This window comes from Haliotis cracherodii, unplaced genomic scaffold, assembly GCF_022045235.1.
Source record: "Haliotis cracherodii isolate W230 unplaced genomic scaffold, xgHalCrac1.p SCAF_2, whole genome shotgun sequence".
Classification (NCBI taxonomy): Eukaryota; Metazoa; Mollusca; class Gastropoda; order Lepetellida; family Haliotidae; genus Haliotis; species Haliotis cracherodii.
In genome coordinates this window covers 3,558,204-3,581,500 of record NW_027266275.1, presented here as the reverse complement: position 1 = coordinate 3,581,500, position 23,297 = coordinate 3,558,204, and the positions used below count along the sequence as shown (strand labels likewise).

The 23,297-nt window shown below is 41.3% G+C and overlaps 1 protein-coding gene across 1 annotated transcript in view; it reads right to left on the bottom strand.

The window, feature by feature from the left end:
• LOC139469483 (leucine-rich repeat serine/threonine-protein kinase 1-like) overlaps positions 1 to 22,338 on the bottom strand; it is a 48,094-nt gene extending 25,756 nt beyond the window's left edge. The window contains exons 1-13 of the mRNA XM_071251666.1: positions 22,105 to 22,338; positions 20,838 to 20,878; positions 19,762 to 19,927; positions 11,083 to 11,118; positions 9,823 to 9,946; positions 7,781 to 7,925; positions 5,725 to 7,478; positions 4,913 to 5,141; positions 4,244 to 4,408; positions 3,322 to 3,467; positions 2,297 to 2,408; positions 1,573 to 1,722; positions 4 to 126 (exon numbers count right to left, since the gene is read on the bottom strand). Coding sequence (XP_071107767.1) covers positions 4 to 126; positions 1,573 to 1,722; positions 2,297 to 2,408; positions 3,322 to 3,467; positions 4,244 to 4,408; positions 4,913 to 5,141; positions 5,725 to 7,478; positions 7,781 to 7,925; positions 9,823 to 9,946; positions 11,083 to 11,118; positions 19,762 to 19,927; positions 20,838 to 20,878; positions 22,105 to 22,327 — 3,414 coding nt within the window. The 5' untranslated portion in view covers positions 22,328 to 22,338. The remainder of the gene's footprint in view (positions 1 to 3; positions 127 to 1,572; positions 1,723 to 2,296; positions 2,409 to 3,321; positions 3,468 to 4,243; positions 4,409 to 4,912; positions 5,142 to 5,724; positions 7,479 to 7,780; positions 7,926 to 9,822; positions 9,947 to 11,082; positions 11,119 to 19,761; positions 19,928 to 20,837; positions 20,879 to 22,104) is intronic.
• Positions 22,339 to 23,297: the final 959 nt, after the last annotated feature.

Sequence of the window (23,297 nt, the reverse complement as noted above, 5' to 3'; positions counted from 1 at the left end):
CACCTGGATATTAACAAGCCACTGTAGCAAACTCTCCACACCTTTAGGGCCATGTGTGAGGTTCCACAGGACGAGGTACAGCGATCTCGGAGACAGGAAGTACTGGTGGGTGGCGTAGTACTCGCGCTACCCAGGGAAGAAAACAGAGACAGGAACGAGATGAGATATATCAGGTCCAGCAAACAATAAAAGCTAAGGTTATAAAGCAGTCTCCATGTTCATGTTACACAGTAAGATCTGGTCCTTTTAAGTTGTTGCTCAGCAACCAAATCTTCAACAAACTAGAAAAGTGTTTGCATTATATGCAAAAACAGAAGCAGGCCTATCCCCACTTTTCCTGAATACCCCAAAACTTTCCCATTAGAAATATGATTACTAACATCACTTTGGGGACACACAGGACCAAGGCAGGACAAACAGAACATTCTCAGACTCTAGCTACTTAAATAACAAAGATGTAAGCAATTCTGGTTTAATGGCATTGACCTTCACCTTCAACCAATGACATGCAAGAACTTGTCATAAACATTGGTGGTACGAAACGAATTTGTGAATGGAGCCATTAAGAAGTCTATTCATGAGTGAAAGACCTTAAAAGTATCCATGAGACAAAAATCATGACACATGTAGTCGTATCTTAGCATGACTCTTCTGGTAATAATACACTTCGTATCTAAGCCTGTCTCTTCTGGCAATAATACACTTCGTATCTAAGCATGACTCTTCTGGTAGTAATACACTTCGTATCTAAGCCTGACTCTTCTGGTAATAATTCACTTCGTATCTAAGCCTGACTCTTCTGGTAATAATACACTTCGTATCTAAGCCTGACTCTTCTGGTAGTAATACACTTCATATCTAAGCATGACTCTTCTGGTAGTAATACACTTCGTATCTAAGCATGACTCTTCTGGTAATAATACACTTTATATCTAAGCCTGACTCTTCTGGTAGTAATACACTTCATATCTAAGCATGACTCTTCTGGTAGTAATACACTTCGTATCTAAGCATGACTCTTCTGGTAGTAATACACTTCGTATCTAAGCATGACTCTTCTGGTAATAATACACTTTATATCTAAGCATGACTCTTCTGGTAGTAATACACTTCGTATCTAAGCATGACTCTTCTGGTAGTAATACACTTTATATCTAAGCCTGACTCTTTTGGCAATAATACACTTTGTATCTAAGCATGACTCTTCTGGTAATAATACACTTCGTATCTAAGCCTGACTCTTCTGGTAGTAATACACTTCGTATCTAAGCCTGTCTCTTCTGGTAATGATACACTTCGTATCTAAGCCTGACTCTTCTGGTAATAATACACTTCGTATCTAAGCATGACTCTTCTGGTAATAATACACTTCATATCTAAGCATGACTCTTCTGGTAGTAATACACTTCGTATCTAAGCATGACTCTTCTGGTAGTAATACACTTTATATCTAAGCCTGACTCTTTTGGCAATAATACACTTCGTATCTAAGCCTGACTCTTCTGGTAATAATACACTTCGTATCTAAGCCTGACTCTTCTGGTAATAATACACTTCAGCGTAGAAACTCACCTGGCCACCAAAATCCCAGGTACGGAAATGCACTGCACCTTTTGACCTCCGGTCAATGACCAATTGGCTGATGTCGATGCCGACTGTGGACAAGGTCTGACCTCGAGGACGTGTCACTTCCTGCGTATTGCTCACCCGATCCTTCCAGTGCTATAAGCAGACATGTCCATCAATCACACAGATTTCAACAAATGGTGTTGTACATAACTCGACGCCCCTTGAATATATGTTGAGGTGAGTGGACACTGGACAGGGTGTCATGTCATACAAATTACACCTACTTGTTGCTGACTGGAGGCGAAGTAAAATCAGGTTTAACATCACGTTCAAGATTATTGCACTTATATAGCAACACACATATTGACTCTGTGTGTGTGGCTGCTTGTACTAGTTCAGATTAATGTCAGTTTTATAGTTCTAGCCCACTGAGACACCTTCAACAGTTCAACATAGAAACACCCCAGACAGAATACAGACTCTGAGCTGTCCAGTCCTTGTTTCAGCCCCTAAATGACGAACACAGCAAGGGTACATGTAGCTGATCACCGGATGTGAGTCACATCAGTCCACAGTCCATGCACACAACTTGTTTAAAAATGTAAAAAATCAAAAAGCAAATGACTTCACATTTTTTTTAAATTTGGATAGCAATGTAACAATAACTTTAGTGAGGCTTAAGCCCCATGTTCCCCTGACAGAAGCCCTGGTGGCAGTGTGTCCTCACTGTGGCTATGCTGGGCATCTTGCCCTCCTTGTTGAGGCGCTGTAGCAGTGACGTCTTCCCGATCTCATGGGAGCCGACGATCATCAGGTTCATGCAGTTGTACTCCGTGGACCTGCAACACCCCATGTGAGTGAGTCGAGTCTCGAGTTATTGTTGTGAAAGCGAATTTGTGGTGCACGTCCAAGACCGTCAACACTTGGGTGAAATCCACAAATTCAGAAATGGTTCCTAATCAGGATGATCAGAGTGAAGAATTTCATAATTTATGACAAACTGAAACATATGTCTTTGTGAAATCTAACAACACTACATGAATTATCTTACATTTGAAACATGTCAGGAAATGCCAAGCATTTCATCAACACAATTCACAAACCTCCAAAAGGTGCAGTGAAGAATATAAACTCCTATATAAGACAGCTACATGATAAATCACAAAGAACAATGAAAAACGAAGCGTGGTTTATCTAAAAAAACATTGTTCTATCATGACGATTCAAACATGCGCTTGTAACTTGATGACATCATATATTGAACAACGTTAATTTTGAGAGGGAAGTGTCTATTGAGTTCTTCCCTATAGACGTAGCTTGGCATTGCAAATGAAAGCCTTCACAGTGGGCGAGATATGACAATTGTAATTGGGGAAAAGAGGGAAAGATTATTGACTTGAAACTTATGAGAATATCCGGGAAATACCAATGTAGCCCCCCTGTTCATAAAATGGACTTGTCTGACATTATACTCAGAGTCATCATGATTTAAATACCGGGTAAATGTTTTTAAAGCATTTACATTTTATTGACATCATTGACAAAGAGGCTGTACATAGTGTTGATATAAGAAAGAATCAAATTGTGGTTGTTGTTTATCGTATAAAAAAACACTGCCAGGAGAACAAACCACTCGGGGCTGCATCCTCATGGTTTATTCTCCCTGCAGTGTTTTATTGTACGATAAACAATGACCACGATTCGTTTTTTCTAAAAAAAACATGTCTCTGAGACCATGCACGGTAGACTTACTCTTCCAGGACGGAGAGGAGGAAGCCGAGGATGTCCTTGGTGGGGTAGCGGGAGGACTTGATCATGTCCTGGATCACCCCATCCAGGGGACACAACTCCAGCTCCAGCTTCCACAACTTCTTCAACAGACCTAACTTTGGTGGCAGCTGAGAAGGGAAGACAGCTGTAGCATAACTACACACAATAATAGGCAATACAATAACACATCGTGGACAACTCCAGCTGCAGCTTCCACAACTTCTTCAGCAGACCTAACTTTGGTGGCAGCTGAGAAGGGAAGACAGCTGTAGCATAACTACACACAATAACGGGCAAGACAATAACACATCGTGGACACTGATTAGCTGCAACACGGTAACACAATATTAAACTAATTTATCTTGTCAAATACTACCTATTGGGCTTAAAAAGTAACAGAATTGGTTCTCAGGCAATGACTTTTGAAAATATAGTGCGGACGGGTGGGCGGTGTTTTTTGTTTTTTTGCTTGTTCAAACTAGTATGTAACCAAATAATCAGTTGTGTACAATCATCCTGGGAAAGGGCCTCCCTACATGAACAGGCATACAAGCTGCTATTGCCACCATGACCATAACACAAGATGTGCTGTAAAGCAGTGCGCATGTAAAGGGAAGTATCTGCGTGCTATTTTGGATCACATTGTGTAAAAGTATCAGGATTTTAATATTTTTTTGAAAATGACAATAAAAACGAAACGTGCAGCAGACTTTATGATGATGTGGGTGGTGCCTGAAAACCAAGACTATTATTTTTTTTAACCTAGTAGGCTCTTCAATTACAAGCACCAACTTTTCTAAGTCAATAAAGTCAAGATAACTGAATTGTGGAAACAACAGATACCTACTACAACAGTATCACATACTGGTCCAACTGGTGGAAACATGTTCTCAAATATACATACCTCTTTGAGTGGATTGCGACTAAGGGAGAGAACTTTGAGGTTTGTGAGTTCTCCAATGTCTGGAGGAAGACAAGTCAGGTTGTTGTAACTGACGTCCAACTCGCTCATGTTGGGGAACAGCAAGCGGCTCTGGATCTCGTCCGACTCCATGCTGAAGTTGGCTGCCTGAAGTCACACAAACGTTATTATCTATAACACACCAAGTGTACAGGGACCAGGTATACACATCCACACCTAACACAGCCATATGATCATGAAAATTCAAACAATTTATGAACCATATGATACAGAATGATGGTTTGGTCCAGGGGCCAGCCCTCTTGTAGCAATGTGTCTGAGGCTAAAAGGTTTGAACCAACACATAGCTCTGCATTTGAAAACCCATTTCATACTTGTCACAGCTGGGTCTTTTTCAGATTCTGAGCTCGATCTAGAGATTGGCTTTCAAACCTTTTGTCCTCAAACAAATGAATACTAGTAGGCTGTCTCTTAGACTATATATGTATCGTATCAAAGTGCATTGGGTAATCAGTCAGTGTTACTACAGAACCATAATTTCTGTGTCAAAACAGCAATCTTAGCATCTACAAAAGGTAAAACTCAAGTTTATATATCAATATGCCTATCCATATAACCATGGCAACAAGAAAGGTAGAGCACAATACTGACTGTGACATCCATGCTCGTGGCAGATATGGTCCGCGCCATCTTCGTGAGGACAACACCTCGCAGTTTGTTGTGAGACAGGTTGAGTTTCTCCAGGAGGGGGAGCTGCACGTGACAACAGTGGGGACAGTTGATGGTGGCGGCGGCCTGGAGCGGGGAGAAGCTACTGACGGAGGAGATCGAGGGGGAGTGACTTCGAGGGGACATTCGGAACTGCGTCGGGGAGCTTGCGCTGCAAGGTCAGAATACTGTCACAACAGTGTCTACAACAGACTAAACACTGTCAAGACAGTGTCCCAAACTGACTAAACACTGTCAAAACAGTGTCTATAACAGTCTGAACACAGCTGCCACAGAACAGTTTTAGTCCACTAGTCCTCATAATGATAACATACAGCAAAACCCTTAAAAAGGGCAAATTTCTACATCCTTATGATACCCTAACTATTGGGCAGTTAATATAGGACTTTAAGACAAGTGCCATGTCTAATGCTGCACAGGGTCAATTACAAGGCCCTTTTTGTCATGATCTTGTCTTGCTCAGACTACCCCTTGGGATTATAGGTGGCCAGAAATCTATGCTTGTCGTACAAGGCAATTACATGGATTGGGTGGTCACGGTGACGTTCTGAGTGTCATTGTACCCTGATGGCAGGGGCCATTGCTCATGATATCAATCATTGGCTGTTTATTTCATCTCAATAGTTCACAGGTCGCGGCCATATAGCCGGAATACTGCTGAGGGCAGCATTAGAAAAACAAACAAAACATTCTTAATGTATGTACAAACGTATAACAACAAACACAGTGCTTACCTTTTGCTTAATCCGAAACAATGCTGGTCTTGGAGAGCATTCTGTATCCATGGAAACAGTGATTCAAGTCCAGTTCGGCACAGATTCAGTTCGATGAGACTTTGGGGCAAATGACCTAATGGTCCGACGGTGTCCAGCCGATTGTCTGTCATGTTGAGAACCTCCAGGTAAGGGGCACAACACGCCAGACATGGAGGCACCTCAATGAACTTATTTCCTGCGATGTTTAAGTGGCGAATACCTGTCTGATTATCATTCATTTTATGCCTATCAAGATCACTGACTATTAGTCTCTGCCTCCACCAATTATAATGGTTGACAGTGTTTTCATGTGGCTCCTGATACGGGCCCTCATTTAAGAAACCACATCCACTGTCATTCTCAAAATCTCCATGGTCTGAATTTGACGATGATGCTATAGAAGCAATGGTTGACCGTCTGCTCAGATTGGGCTCACCGATCTCCCAGTGGGGGAGTTGAGTCAGGTCATTCTGAGCCAGGTTGAAGTGGTTGAGAGAGGGAGCTGTCCACATGTCAATCGGAACTCTCTTCAGACAGTTCCTGGACACGTTGAAGTACTTGAGGGCTGGCAGACGGAACAGATAGTTGGGTAGCATCTCCAGACTGTTCACCTGTAGGTGCAGCTCCTCGATCTGGAGACACTCTACTGCCCGCTCCAAGTCCTTTTCCAGTGGGAACCTTTTGATCCGATTTTCAGCAGCATTCAATACTTGGAGAGAAGGCAACTCAAACATGATTTTGGGTAGCTCTGTGAAATAGTTATGTGAAATATCAATCTTTGTTATTGCATAGAGCGCTGTTAAATTATTATCGATCGGTCTCATTGCTAAGTTGTGTACGAAACTCGCTCTGATGAGACACTGCTTGTCTATGCTATCCAGCTGTTGCCTGTGCCAGTTCACCGACACAGGGCAGGATGGAAACAGTCTCCTGTACTCATCAGGCAGACTTGTCCGGTCAGGGTAACTCTTAAAGCTGCTATGGGCCTCGGCATATGCCAGTTTCATTTCAGTCTTGTTAATTGTGTGGATGTGATCCTTAGATGTCTTGTGCTGCAGCAGCAACTGGATGATCTCCTTGTTGTTCGTCTCCTGCGCTCGCTTCATGGAGATGTTGTCTGTGTCTTCAGCTCCATGTCTCAGCAGCAGCTCAAACACCTCAGGATCCCCTCGCGCTAATGTGTACGCTAGGTACGACAACGGAGACTCATCCACCATTACCATAGTGCTCAGATCTGTCCCTCCCTTCACCAGCACCTGTGCGATGTCTGGGTGGTGGTTCTTTATAGCGTAATGCAGTGCCGTCAGGCCTTCGTTTGACTTGATGTCCCTGTCAACTGGGTGGATCCTGTATGGGTCTACCTCCTTGTCTAGAGAGTGACCTTCCGAGGTCGTGCTGGTCATCCGGGCATAGCCCGTCTGATCAGTGGACTCAAGAGGCTCCTCGTCATCTTCCAGCTTGGCCGTATGGTCCAGGAGAAGCTTCACTGCCTCCAGAGATCCTGTCTCTGTTGCCAGATGCAGCGGCGTCATGCCGGTGGAGTCGATGGGGTTAACGTCGATGCTGGAGTAGTAGTAGCGGCCAGAGCGCTTGTCAACGTACGAGTGGAGAAAGTTATCGGAGTATGGGAATGCCAGGAGATATTGCAGGATGTCTGTGCGTCCACAGGCCGCAGCCCGGTGGAATGGCAGCTGGTGGTCCACGGTTCGCATGATACAGAGGTCGGTGAACTTCTGAAGGGGAAACGCAGATGCCATTAGTATTTACGTAAACCAGAACCTAAATACACCACTGGTGAGAAACCCATACTCCTTACATTCTTCTTATTTTATTCTTTTCAAATGACAGAAATATAATACACATGTTCCACACAAACTTGGCAGATGAGGGATGTTTATACTTTTTATGGGAGTGTATGAATGACACTTGAATTATTTGCTGAAATGTCAGCTACATTTCAATTCAATGCAATGAAAACAGTCCCCTTCAATTCAATAAGCAATGAAAATATTCCTTAACATAAGGACATCCCTACCTTCATAAGAATGGAGACAACCTCAACTGTCCCTGTCTCACAAGCCAGATGGAGCGGGGTGAGTCCATTCTCTGTGTGGGGAATGGGCTTTGCTCCAAGCTCCAGCAAAAGCTCAACCAAATCAAAGCTGCCAGACTTCACAGCACTGAAAACATAACATAACATAAAAGCTTGTTACTCTAAAATTTTGATATTAAACTTACATAACATTTCTCATTACAGTCATTCTCAGAAGCAAGGATGTTACACACTAACATACAGTCAAGTCCCGTTAATCTGTCATTGTTGGTTGCATATGATTATGTCGGATTAACGAGTATGTCGGATAAACAAAATTAGGTATTATCAACGTTCGTGATCGAAAATTGGACAACTACACGATAGATAACGATTCCAACATGTTGTAATAAAAAAAGGAAAAAGGAAATACTCATATTGTTGTGTTACATTGTTCGCGGAATATGTTTTCTAATCATGCAACCTCTAAAGTTTAACACAAAACATAAAGTTTATCTCTGCAGCCGTTTAAATATGCAGCTACTCACTGACTCATCTCGCATCAAAACACGGGGCTGTGTACTCATAGGCAGATGACCACGGAGTACGCTGATCACCGTGTCGGATTAACGAGACTGATTAATGAGTGATTTCAGCAAATCGTTGCAAATTAGGTGTGTCGGAGTCGGAGTGCGAGACTGTCAGATTAACGGGTCTAAACAGCACTGATTTAATCGGTTCCCATCATTTGTGTCGGATAAAGCCAATTGTCGGATTAACGAGTGTCGGATAAACGAGACTTGACTGTAGTTTCCTTAGACATTCAGGGGTCCCTTCCACAAAGCGATCATAGCGCTTATGTGATAACTCCCAGCCCAGTATATTAATTTTGTTTGAGTGATCTGTAGGCCAAAATACATGTACTACTTCTGCTTGCTGGGTCCAAACCCCAGAAATGCCTGCCAACTTTATATCTCTGTATAGTCCTATCACTCCATAGTCCTATGTCGGCAGACAATATCCAATAATCCAAAATGAGAGCCAGGGAATATACAACACCATCAGTGTGTGCGGCCCCTAGTTACCTGGAAAGGGCTGGGAATATACAACACCATCAGTGTGTGCAGCGCCTAGTTACCTGGAAAGGGCTGGGAATATACAACACCATCAGTGTGTGTGGAATTTACAGTTACCTGGAAAGAGCTGGGAAGATACAACACCATCAGTGTGTGCAGCCCCTAGTAACCTGGAAAGGGCTGGGAATATACAACACCATCAGTATGTGCGGCCCCTAGTTACCTGGAAAGGGCTGGGAATATACAACACCATCAGTGTGTGCGGCCCCTAGTTACCTGGAAAGGGCTGGGAATATACAACACCATCAGTGTGTGTGGAATTTACAGTTACCTGGAAAGAGCTGGGAAGATACAACACCATCAGTGTGTGCAGCCCCTAGTTACCTGGAAAGGGCTGGGAATATACAACACCATCAGTATGTGCGGCCCCTAGTTACCTGGAAAGGGCTGGGAATATACAACACCATCAGTGTGTGCAGCCCCTAGTAACCTGGAAAGGGCTGGGAATATACAACACCATCAGTGTGTGCGGCCCCTAGTTACCTGGAAAGGGCTGGGAATATACAACACCATCAGTGTGTGCGGCCCCTAGTTACCTGGAAAGAGCTGGGAAGATACAACACCATCAGTGTGTGCAGCCCCTAGTTACCTGGAAAGGGCTGGGAATATACAACACCATCAGTATGTGCGGCCCCTAGTTACCTGGAAAGGGCTGGGAATATACAACACCATCAGTGTGTGCGGCCCCTAGTTACCTGGAAAGGGCTGGGAATATACAACACCATCAGTGTGTGCGGCCCCTAGTTACCTGGAAAGGGATGGGAATATACAACACCATCAGTGTGTGTGGAATTTACAGTTACCTTGAAAGAGCTGGGAAGATACAACACCATCAGTGTGTGCAGCCCCTAGTTACCTGGAAAGGGCTGGGAATATACAACATCATCAACGCGTGCAGCCCCTAGTTACCTGGAAAGGGCTGGGAATCCACCTTTAGGGACACAGCCGAGGATCCTGCGCAGGTCTGTCCAGTTGTTGGACAGCAGATCGCGGACCTTCTCCGTCTCCCCATTAGCACACAACTCTGAGAAGGCTGCGGGAATAGACACGGAAGGTCAGAGAGGCTTAGATTACATGATCAACAAGGGCTGGGTATCATCGCCCATCCTTCTGTGTATTGTTTCCATACAAATAGCTTTGCCAGTGTTGTTTAAACTCAATCAAATCTTTTACTTGCTTACTATCTTGTTCAAGCGGCTTTTCAGTATTTTCTATCACAGCAGAACTATTTCAGCAGGATTGTCTTTATAACATTGCACCATGTATTCAAGACCAGCAGTCTCATTAGGTCAACTTGAAAACTGTGAGGAAAACTACAAAAAGGGTTTGCAAGTATACTACTCCAAAACTATTTTCTAAAAAAGGAGTATCTACAGTAACATGAATTAATCGGCCATCTTTAACTTCTTTTGAGTACATTATATTCTCAATTAAATGCTGAATGTCTGAAAGAAAGATATGCCTGGGCATTTAATTGAGGAAATATGGTAGTGTACTAAAAAAACGCTACCCTTAACTGCTATTTCTAGAAGGCCCCAGAAATGGTTACATACCACCACATATTTCCAGTGTGCTGCCATTGCCTTCGGTAAAGTTCAGTTTGGTGAACTACATACCTACTACAACTGTTTAATAGATGAAATTAATCAAAGGGAGATATGTACCAAATTTTATTATCCTACAACCACAAACACTTTGTGAGCTATCATAAATAAATTCATGTTTGAGTGCATGACTCTGAAAGTGAATTTCAACTTCATGATTGATCAATGTGTCAAGGAGATATGACATGACATGACATGGGTCGCCTTGACCTCACATATATCCAGGAGAGAAAACACAATGATTTCCCTGAGATGGCCAAGGTTTTTAAAAAAGCCATGGAAATGGTCAAATTGAAAACCACCTCAAATCATCTCCCTTTTACAAAGCTAAGACTGACCGGGTCCTAGTCCATGTGGTCAGGTTTCATGTGTTTGTGTCTCCAAACAGCTCTGTCTATGAATTATGCCTGAATACTAGCACACGACATCGACGCTAGCAATGTATAGACAACAAGGGGAAACAACTCTAGAAGCAAATTTATAAATACAAGAAAATAAAACAAACAAAATAAACACATAAGACATTAAACATTCAATGTGTATGGAAAACAAAAAGAAAACTCACTTTTGAAGATCTTGTACATTCTAATCTTCCGGCGTTCTGAAACATAGATAAGCAGCAGTAAATGTAGAGCTGACTGCAGATTCTAAATCTGGACATGGGTTATTTCCATAGCAATAAACTACCATTGTATATATTGTAATCTCAATTTATAGATAACATGACTATACCCAGTCCTGCCTGTAGTGTTAATAGTGTTAGTGACTAGACCACACCGTGTGACACCCAGTACCGGGAATACGCCCAGTGTTAGTGACTACATCACTTCATGTGACTCCCAGTACTGGGAATAAGCCCAGTGTTAGTGACTACATCACTTCATGTGACACCCAGTACTGGGAATAAGCCCAGTGTTAGTGACTTCACCAAATCATGTGACACCATGTACTGAGAATAAGCGCAGTTTTAGTGACTTCACCACATCATGTGACACCCTGTACTGGGAATAAGCCCAGTGTTAGTGACTACATCACATCATGTGACACCCTGTACTGGGAATAAGCCCAGTGTTGGTGACTTCACCACATCACATGGTACTGGAATAAGCCCAGTGTTAGTGACTACACCATATCATGTGACACCCTGTTCTGGGAATAAGCCCAGTGTTAGTGACTACACCACATCATGTGACACCCTGTACTGGGAATAAGCCCAGTTTTAGTGACTTCACCACATCATGTGACACCCTGTACTGGGAATAAGCCCAGTTTTAGTGACTACACCACATCATGTGACACCCTGTACTGGGCATAAGCCCAGTGTTAGTGACTACACCACATCATGTGACACCCTGTACTGGGAATAAGCCCAGTTTTAGTGACTTCACCACATCATGTGACACCCTGTGTCATACGCCTGTGCTATGACACATTCACTTGTCTTTCCACCACAGCCAGCTATGTGAATACTGTGAAGTATGTTGTCATGCGTGATGTTCTAGGAATAGCCCACAGTGAGCTATATATATCACCGTCCTCTAGTGTCATGTGGAACATTGTCACCATCAGACAAGGGACCAGCTTGTCTTTGATAGGAGAAACTAGACCAAAACAAACTCATTAGGCCAGCATAAGTTAATGATTAGGCCAGGATTAGTTAATCATTATACCAGTATTAGTTAATCTTCAGGCTAGTATTAGTCAATCTTCAGGCCAGTATTAGCTAATCATTAGGCCAGTAATAGGTTACCTTAAGGCCAGTATTAGTTAATCACTTGGCGAGTATTGGGGAACGAAAAGGCCAATAGTTAACCATTATAATAATGTGTACTTCTATTGCGCTAGCCTCCATACACTGGGTGAATGCTAAAAGCATGACAGCTGAACAATAACAATCACTTTACAGTAAACTACATTTATAATGAACACACTTATAACAAACTGACTGATACAATGACTTATGTCTTAGTCCCAGACATTTGTTGTATATATGCTGTATACATGCTTATAACGAACTACGTTTTTTTATTATGAACTAAAATTAGTGGTCCTTTTGAGTTATCACGGAAAAAATGTGTCTTGAATTGTGATTTAAACGATTCCAAAGTTTTGAAAGTCTGATATGAAAAGGAAGATTATTCCACAGATGAGGCCCAGTTGTGCTGCAAGACTAAGGCTTATGTCCACAGGTTGATATTTGAAGGGGAAAAATTAATTTAGTCTTAATTTTATTTTATGTTACCCAACTGACCATGCCTTTAAGAGATCAGCAAATATGTTTGGGGATCAATTTATTTTCATTACAACTTGTTTAACCATCTGGATTAAACACTACTCAGTAGGACAGAAAGAAAGGTTGAATGATGGATGCAGATGAAATATTCTTTCTATGTAATATATATTTGTTGCAGAGTAGTGCCCTCATTTCCTTATTCAATAAAACAATTTCATAAAGGCCACTTATCAACCAGAACATCGACAAGTTACTTTGTATGTCTGTAACCATGGTAACTCTTAGATATTACAAAATTTCAAATGCAATCAGCTCATCAACCAGTATGTCAGGAAAAAAGTTGTAAATAACAGATAAACACAATTGTTCAATCATGAAACCCATCACATGACAAGTCGGTTCAATGCCATGTCATATTTGCCTTACAACATGTTTCCCACAGAGACGAGATCCATCCCACAAAAAGCGTGCATATCAAATTACACAGTACTGTCACATGAAAACTACTTCCTTCTGCTATTATGTTTCACCAGCACATGGCCTAAGAAAGTCACGTGAGTAAATAAACACCAATAGAGGAGGTGACATAACACACTGAGATGTACTCTACTGAGATGTACTCTACTGAGATGTACTCTACTGAGATGTATTCTACTGAGATGTACTCTACTGAGATGTACTCTACTGAGATGTACTCTACTGAGATGAATTCTACTGAGATGCACTCTGAGATGTACTCTACTGAGATGTACTCTACTAAGATGCATTCTACTGAGATGTACTCTACTGAGATGAATTCTACTGAGATGCACTCTGAGATGCACTCTACTGAGATGTATTCTACTGAGATGCATTCTACTGAGATGTACTCTACTGAGATGTATTCTACTAAGATGAATTCTACTGAGATGTACTCTACTGAGATGTACTCTACTGAGATGAATTCTACTGAGATGCACTCTGAGATGTACTCTACTGAGATGTACTCTACTAAGATGCATTCTACTGAGATGTACTCTACTGAGATGAATTCTACTGAGATGCACTCTGAGATGCACTCTACTGAGATGTATTCTACTGAGATGTTCTCTACTGAAATGTATTCTACTGAGATATATTCTACTGAGATGTATTCTACTGAGATGTACTCTACTGGGATGAACTCTACTGAGATATATTCTACTGAGATGTATTCTACTGAGATGTATTCAACTGAGATGTACTCTACTGAGATGTATTCTACTGAGATGTATTCTACTGAGATGTATTCAACTGAGATGTACTCTACTGAGATGTACTCTACTGAGATGTACTCAACTGAGATGTATTCTACTGAGATGTACTCTACTGAGATGTATTCTACTGAGATGTATTCTACTGAGATGTACTCAACTGAGATGTATTCTACTGAGATGTACTCTACTGAGATGTATTCTACTGAGATGTATTCTACTGAGATGTACTCTACTGAGATGTATTCTACTGAGATGTACTCGAAGTTTAATGCAGATTTATCACGTACTAGCTGAAGAAATGGTGATAATGATTTTGTCACAGCAAACCAATCATATTTTTCACTGATGTTGAATTAACAAAACATTGAAAATTGTTGATGCATCAATGAGTGAGTGAGTGAGTGAGTGAGTGAGTATGGTTTTATGCCTCTTTTAGCAATATTCCAGCAATATCATGGCAGGGGACACCAGCAATGGGCTTCACACATTGTACCCATGTGGGGAATCGAACCCAGGTTTTCGGCGTAACAAGCGAACGCTTAAACCACTAGGCTACCTGATCACCCTTACACATTGATGAACAGACTGGTATGTATCTCTAAAATATGAAGTCTTTAACCAACACAAAGAAATGTTTGATATCTACTGATTAATGTCAATCCTCAAGAAAGTTACAAGATAAGTATGTTTAACATTGTGCTATATTGTTTTGACTTACTGTTTTTTTTAAGCCTGGTATAACTGTGAGGTACCATGGTATGTGGATCCCCCTGAACACAGTGAAGAGCGACACCACAGACACAATGTGAGATATATATGATACAGATGAGAACTGAAATGTCTCCTCATCCTGTCGTAACATGATCTCAGCTTTCAGCCAAACAAGCTGTATATCAAGGGTACACAGCATCACTACATCCCTAGAACTAAACACTATATTTGACAATTTAAACTGCTCATGACAGAAGCATTGAAAGGTTGAATTACCAGGGCATCTGATCCTGCCATGTCAGTGCCGGACAGGACCAAAAGGAGGTCACACATACCTGGGTAATATCTGGTGACCTTTGACCCACACCATGACCTACTCAAAGTTGGTGTGTCGAACACTGATCTTACAAGTGGGGTACATCGACTTGCCTGTTATCAGTATATCTGACATGGTTATTCAGCCTCCATATCACCCCTGTTGTGTCTGATGTGTCCAATATCACCCCACCCATGGTCTTCAATTACACACTGTATAAAACATGAGAATGGATAAGGGCTTTAGCTGATACTGAAAACTAATATTACTATGTTTACTCGATCCCTGCTTATAGATACTAGATATGATATTGATAACATTGTTATTGTGTCACAGCTGCTGTAGATCTGTTAATAATATTTTCAAATCATTTAATTGACACCTGATAAGAACAATCCAGGCCCTGCCCGATGTATTGGAAGAGGTCCAGAGCACTATTGCTTGTCACATGGTCTTCAGCAACACATGCTTGCTAAACAAGGCGACTATGCTTGTCGTAAGAAGCGACTAACGGGTGGTCAGGCTCACCTTGGTTGATGCATGTCATTGTATCCTAATTGAGAGGATTGATGCTCATGATGTCAATTGCTGGACTGTCTGGTCCAGACTTGATTATTTACAGACCGCAGTTACATAGCTTGAATGTTGTTGAGTGCGGCGTTAAACAATAAACAAAACAAACAAATACCAGGGTTGTCTAAATTGGACTGGGTCTTAAAACTATTATTCCTACAGTGTTGCAACTATTACAATATTATTCCTACAGTGTTGCAGTCATAACAATATTATTTCTACAGTGTTGCAGCCATTACAATATTATTCCTACAGTGTTGTAGCCATTACAATATTATTCCTACAGTGGTGCAGCCATTACAATATTATTCCTACAGTGTTGCAGCCATTACAATATTATTCCTACAGTGTTGCAGCCATTACAATATTATTCCTACAGTGTTGCAGCCATTACAATATTATTCCTACAGTGTTGCAGCCATTACAATATTATTCCTACAGTGTTGTAACTATTACAATATTATTCCTACAGTGTTGCAGCCATTACAATATTATTCCTACAGTGTTGCAACAATTATAATATCCCAAAAGTATTGCAACTATTACAAAATGGTCCCAAATGTGTTGCAACTATTCAATATTAGTACAATCCCAGATCACTGACGACTGTGTGACATGTAATGAATTACACATAACACAGGGATTAGTGATGTAGTATGGTAAATAAAACATACAGGCATTAAGTGTGTTCAAAGATCGTTGTTGTGTAGACAAGTGAGGATTAGTCAGACACAAATTTTGATATTTATTAAACAGTCCAGCAACTATCACAATATTATTCCAACACTGTTGAAACCATTACAATACTAATCTGAGTGTGTTGCATCTATTACAATATATTCCTGACAAACAGCTAGTTATTGTATGCCTATCAGTGTAAACATGTGAAGTCACACATACTAGAGTAAATATGTTCCTCCAGGACATCATCTTCTCGAAGCAAGGGAGGTAACTGACTGTACAAGTCCAGTTTCCACCATGGCCGATCTAGGCTGGAATTTCTGGGCTCTATCTTAGTGCCACCAGTTTCTATTACATCCATTATTATTACATTTCTATTACGTCTATTATTATTATGTCTCTTCTATGTCCCTCCTATTGACCAATCAGATTCCACCTCTCATATTACTTGCATTTCCTGGCAGTGTGAAGACGATCTATTGTAATAAAATGGGTCTTACATCGTGAAGTGCATCAAATCACCTTGATTACAAACATGAAAAGACTTGGAAAATATCTGTTGATGCTAACATGGCTAAGTTGATGCCCTTTCACTTTGTGTGAGTTCATCGGAGTAAGAACCTACAGAGAGTGAGGTGGTTATGTTGTATGAATGTCATTGCTAGCTACGACGTTCACACAGTATGAACCTCCAGAGAGTGAGGCTGTAACGTTGTATGAATGTCATTGCTAGCTACGATGTTCATACAGTATGAACCTCCAGAGAGTGACGCTTTAACGTTGTATGAATGTCATTGCTAGCTACGATGTTCACATAATATGAACTTCCAGAGAGTGAGGCTGTAAAGTTGTATGAATGTCATTGCTAGCTACGATGTTCATACAGTATGAACCCCCAGAGAGTGAGGCTGTAACGTTGTATGAATGTCATTGCTAGCTACGATGTTCACACAGTATGAATCTCCAGAGAGTGAGGCTGTAACGTTGTATGAATGTCATTGCTAGCTACGATCTTCACACAGTATGGACCTCCAGAGAGTGAGGCTGTAACGTTGTATGAATGTCATTGCTAGCTACGATCTTCACACAGTATGGACCTCCAGAGAGTGAGGCTGTAACGTTGTATGAATGTCATTGCTAGCTACAACGTTCACACAGTATGAACCTCCAGAGAGTGAGGCTGTAACGTTGTATGAATGTCATTGCTAGCTACGATGTTCATACAGTATGAACCTCCAGGGAGTGAGGCTGTAATGTTGAATGAACATCATTGCTAGCTACGACGTTCATACAGTATGAACCTCCAGAGAGTGAGGCTTTAACGTTGTATGAATGTCATTGCTAGCTACGATGTTCACACAGTATGAACCTCCAGAGAGTGAGGCTGTAATGTTGTATGAATGTCATTGCTAGCTACGATGTTCACACAGCATGAACCTCCAGAGAGTGAGGCTGTAATGTTGTATGAATGTCATTGCTAGCTACGATGTTCACAAGGTATGAACCTCCAGAGAGTGAGGCTGTAACGTTGTATGAATGTCATTGCTAGCTACAACGTTCACACAGTATGAACCTCCAGAGAGTGACGCTGTAACGTTGTATGAATGTCATTGCTAGCTACGATGTTCATACAGTATGAACCTCCAGGGAGTGAGGCTGTAATGTTGTATGAACATCATTGCTAGCTACGATGTTCATACAGTATGAACCCCCAGAGAGTGAGGCTGTAACGTTGTATGAATGTCATTGCTAGCTACGATGTTCACACAGTATGAACCTCCAGAGGGTGAGGCTGTAATGTTGTATGAATGTCATTGCTAGCTACGATGTTCATACAGTATGAACCTCCAGAGAGTGAGGCTGTAACGTTGTATGAATGTCATTGCTAGCTACGATGTTCACACAGTATGAACCTTCAGAGAGTGAGGCTGTAAAGTTGTATGAATGTCATTGCTAGCTACGATGTTCACATAGTATGAACCTCCAGAGAGTGAGGCTGTAACGTTGTATGAATTTCATTGCTAGCTACAACGTTCACACAGTATGAACCTCCAGAGAGTGAGGCTGTAACGTTGTATGAATGTCATTGCTAGCTACGATGTTCATACAGTATGAACCTCCAGGGAGTGAGGCTGTAATGTTGTATGAACATCATTGCTAGCTACGACGTTCATACTGTATGAAAGAGTGAGTATCACAACGCTCATACAGTATGAATCTCCAGAGAGTAAGGCTGTAATGTTGTATGAATGTCATTGCTAGCTACGATGTTTACACAGTATGAACCTCCAGAGAGTGAGGCTGTAAAGTTGTATGAATGTCATTGCTAGCTACGATGTTCACACAGTATGAACCTTCAGAGAGTGAGGCTGTAAAGTTGTATGAATGTCATTGCTAGCTACGATGTTCACATAGTATGAACCTCCAGAGAGTGAGGCTGTAACGTTGTATGAATTTCATTGCTAGCTACGATGTTCACAAGGTATGAACCTCCAGAGAGTGAGGCTGTAACGTTGTATGAATGTCATTGCTAGCTACGATGTTCACACAGTATGAACCTCCAGAGAGTGAGGCTGTAATGTTGTATGAATGTCATTGCTAGCTACGATGTTCACACAGTATGAACCTCCAGAGAGTGAGGCTGTAACGTTGTATGAATGTCATTGCTAGCTACGATGTTCACACAGTATGAACTTCCAGAGAGTGAGGCTGTAAAGTTGTATGAATGTCATTGCTAGCTACGATGTTCATACAGTATGAACCTCCAGAGAGTGAGGCTGTAACGTTGTATGAATGTCATTGCTAGCTACGATGTTCATACAGTATGAACCTCCAGAGAGTGAGGCTGTAACGTTGTATGAATGTCATTGCTAGCTACGATGTTCACACAGTATGAACCTCCAGAGAGTGAGGCTGTAACGTTGTATGAATGTCATTGATAGCTACGATGTTCATACTGTATGAACCTCCAGAGAGTGAGGCTGTAATGTTGTATGAACGTCATTGCTAGCTACGACGTTCATACTGTATGAAAGAGTGAGTATCACAACGCTCATACAGTATGAATCTCCAGAGAGTAAGGCTGTAATGTTGTATGAATGTCATTGCTAGCTACGATGTTCACACAGTATGAACCTCTAGAGAGTGAGGCTGTAAAGTTGTATGAATGTCATTGCTAGCCATAACGTTCATACAGTATGAACTCCAGTCTATTAAGGTTCATTCCCCAAAGAACTCACACAAAGTGAAGTCAATTGTTCACTATTTTCTCTGTTGCTATAACATGTATAAGATGTAAACACACAAAGTGAAGTCAATTGTTCACTATTTTCTCTGTTGCTATAACATGTATAAGATGTAAACACACAAAGTGAAGTCAATTGTTCACTATTTTCTCTGTTGCTATAACATGTATAAGATGTGAACTCACACAAAGTGAAGTCAATTGTTCACTATTTTCTCTGTTGCTATAACATGTATAAGATGTGAACTCACCAACTTCAGCCTCGATGAGGGAGATGAGGATTCGGTTATTTACGCTCCTGGCCACTTCCACAGGGGTCAATCCAGACATGTCCACAAGTTCAAGGTCAGCATTATTTATCAGTAAAATCCGAACTGCATCTTCCTTGTTGTCACAGATGGCACTATGCAGTGGGGACTGAAATAGTACAAATTGTTACAGAGTTGGAAACACCTAAAAGGACTAACAGTTACCATATTTATTCATGTATAACACACTCGTATATAATATGCACCCCTACTGACGGGGGAAAGACACACAGAATCTATCTCTTTTTAAGTTGGAGCATAATCTTTCTTCTTTGGCAGTGAAGCCTTTAATTCTGGTTATATAGTGTTTCATTTTGCAATACAGTCCAGTCCCATTAATCCAACATGGTTGGTTGCATATGATTATGTCGGATTGACGGGTATGTCGGTTAAAAGAAATTAAGTAGTATGAACGTTCGTGATCCAAATTTGGACAACTACACCCTAGATAATGATACCAACTGGATGTGGACTCATGGACAGATGACTGTGTCAGAGAATTAACGAGGCTGATTAATGAGGGATTTTGGTAATTTGTTTCAAATTAGGTGTGTCTGAGTCGGAGTGCAAATTGTGAGGTTAACAGGTCTAAATAGCACTGATTTAATTGGTTCCCATAATAATTGTCGGATAAAGGCGATTGTTGGATTAACAAAACTTGACTGTAGTTAACATGGCTAAACAAGTAAATAAACTGCAATGTCTGTGAGATTTGGTTATGATGCATGTTGCTACCCCTAGCACCACGAGCTAGGAAGGTTTGCGTGAGGTGAAATGGGGTTTACCATCGCGTTCAAGATTATATAGAAATGTGTGTATGGGGCTGCTTGTACTAGGCCGAACTAACGCCAGTGTTATAATGCCAGCCCACTGAGATACCATGCCACATTTTAACATGGATAACACTGGCCTGCGTTCAACATGTTAACAAAAATACACATTTCCTGGAATAATGCAAATATTGACCATGTTAAGAGAAAAGAAGATGAAGAAACCATACTGTGGACCACACAACTCACCATTCTGTTGTACCTCTCACCAGCAGCTATGTTTGGGTTGGCTGAAAGACAGAACTACAACATGAGCCATCTGCCAATGTTTAGAAGACTGGAGGTAACAAAATATTGGTTAATAATGGTCCCAAACTTTGATTTATTATATTTAGGATATGAGCTTAGTATTTAATTATTGTTTCTGTACTGACTCAAAGAAATTCTTTCATCGGATCTAGCAATTGCCCACAAAATTTGTAACAAAATGAATCTTTAAGATAATATTTTCCTGTCAGCTGTTCAGAGACTCAATATTAATTTGTATATTATATACAGTAAACTACAGTTATAACAAACTCTAAGGGATCACTAAGGGAACTTATTTTAATTTGCTATAACTGTAGTTCGTCATAAGCATATATACAGCATATATACAGCATATATGCAGCATATATACAGCAAATAGATGGGACCCCAAAACAGTTCGTTATATCAGTCAGTTCGCTGTAAGCAGTGTAAGGGTGTTTGTTATAAACATAGTTTTAAATGATATTGTGTATATGGGAAGGATGTCTAACTGCCAAGCTGATGTCATTATTTGGGCTTATTCAAGGGTGGGTGATTGGGCGAGTGAGTTTGGTTTAATGCCGCTTTTAACAGTATTCCAGTTATATCACGACACGTCAGCTTACTGTGGGATGAAATCCCAAGAAAGGAAGCAGTTGTCAGATGTTTACCACTAAGGTGAAGCCCACGAGCATGGGAGTCTGCTGCTGACAAACCTACAAACATAATCAGGGCAAATGGATTCAAACCCACAGTCATAGGTTTCTGGAATGCCCAAGGGACTTAACTCTGCATAGTGAATTGCAGCTCCTTAGTCGACTGTGACACCCACACTTATTCAAGAAGCCTTGCTGCAGGTGTAGTACTGTCCTGCCGAAACATTACCCTGCCATAGGGAGAACTCATTCAGTGATAAAACATGCGGAGGTCCAGATCATTTTTGAGCAATTGAGTTTTTACTCGAAGGTTTCTATTTTAATTGGGTTCTAAACATAGGCTTGACTTGGAAAGTAAATTAGCTCGTAATTGGGTTTTGGAAACTAGATCCATTGTATGCATGCTGAAAAAGCTTCATTGGGTATTTACGTGTGCTGTTTTCAAATATTTGAGTTTTCCATTTAATGGATGCGTTTCTGTAGGCAAGTTAATTGAAAGTAATTGGGTTTTGAATAGTTTGGGGGGGCGTTTTACGCAAATACGCTGCTTATCTGTAGCTCTGAACATGTACCTCCATTTGACAGCAGGAGTTTGAGGCACTTGAGGCTGTTGTTGCTGACAGCAGTGTAGACAACGCTGCGGCCCATGCGGTCACAGACATTGATGTTGCTGAGCTCATCACCCTCTAACAACGACCTCAACAAGCCGACATTGTCAAACAGTGCTGCCTGGTGAAGCAACTGGCCTGGCCACCCGTCGTCCGGCATGGCCCCAGAGCTGGTGTCCTGGCTCATGGCTGGCTACAGGTGCTCTGACAACAACAAGAAACGCATCAGATTACATCAACAACATGAATAAGGAGGTCTCTAAAGCTGAACTAGATATGACTAGAGCTGTCACAAATCAATGTACTGATGCACTGTGCCACAAGTGAGTGAGTAGATACTGTTTAAAGCTGCTTTTAGCAATACTCCGTCAATATCACGATGGGGGGGGGGGGGGGAATTAACAAGTTCTTTCTCATTGAATATAGAATAATATAAAGAACTGAAATGACTCAAATTTACTAAGTATGTGGATGGGTCTCTTGGTTCCCTTTGGTTTTGGAAAATGAGTCTTTCACCATCATCCCGTTCATGCTGATCACATGCCTCACGGACTCACATGCCTCACGGACCATTAGAAGAATATGGGGGGTGGGGTGGGTGTGGGGGGTAGAGGGGTTGGTTAGTTGGTTGGTGGGGCTATTCTATAAATTAGTTTCTCCGCCGTGCAGAAAAGCCGGATATAGCCTGACTGGCACAAGACAGGGGTTGCCTGTAATTTAAACGAGCTTTTTAATTGCAAAAAAAGATTATAAGTTTCTTTTAACTTTTGCATATTTTGAGCGTTTCATTATCACATAAAATTACTGTTCAACCATCAACATATCTACCTGTTCCCTACACCCTAATCAACATACCTACCTGTTCCCTACACCCTAATCAACATACCTACCTGTTCCCTACACCCTAATCAATATACCTACCTGTTCCCTATGCCCTAATCAACATATCTACCTGTTCCCTACACCCTAATCAACATATCTACCTGTTCCCTACACCCTAATCAACATATCTACCTGTTCCCTACACCCTAATCAACATATCTACCTGTTCCCTACACCCTAATCAACATATCTACCTGTTCCCTACACCCTAATCAACATATCTACCTGTTCCCTACACCCAAATCAACATACCAAGTCTGACCTGCCACCTACCT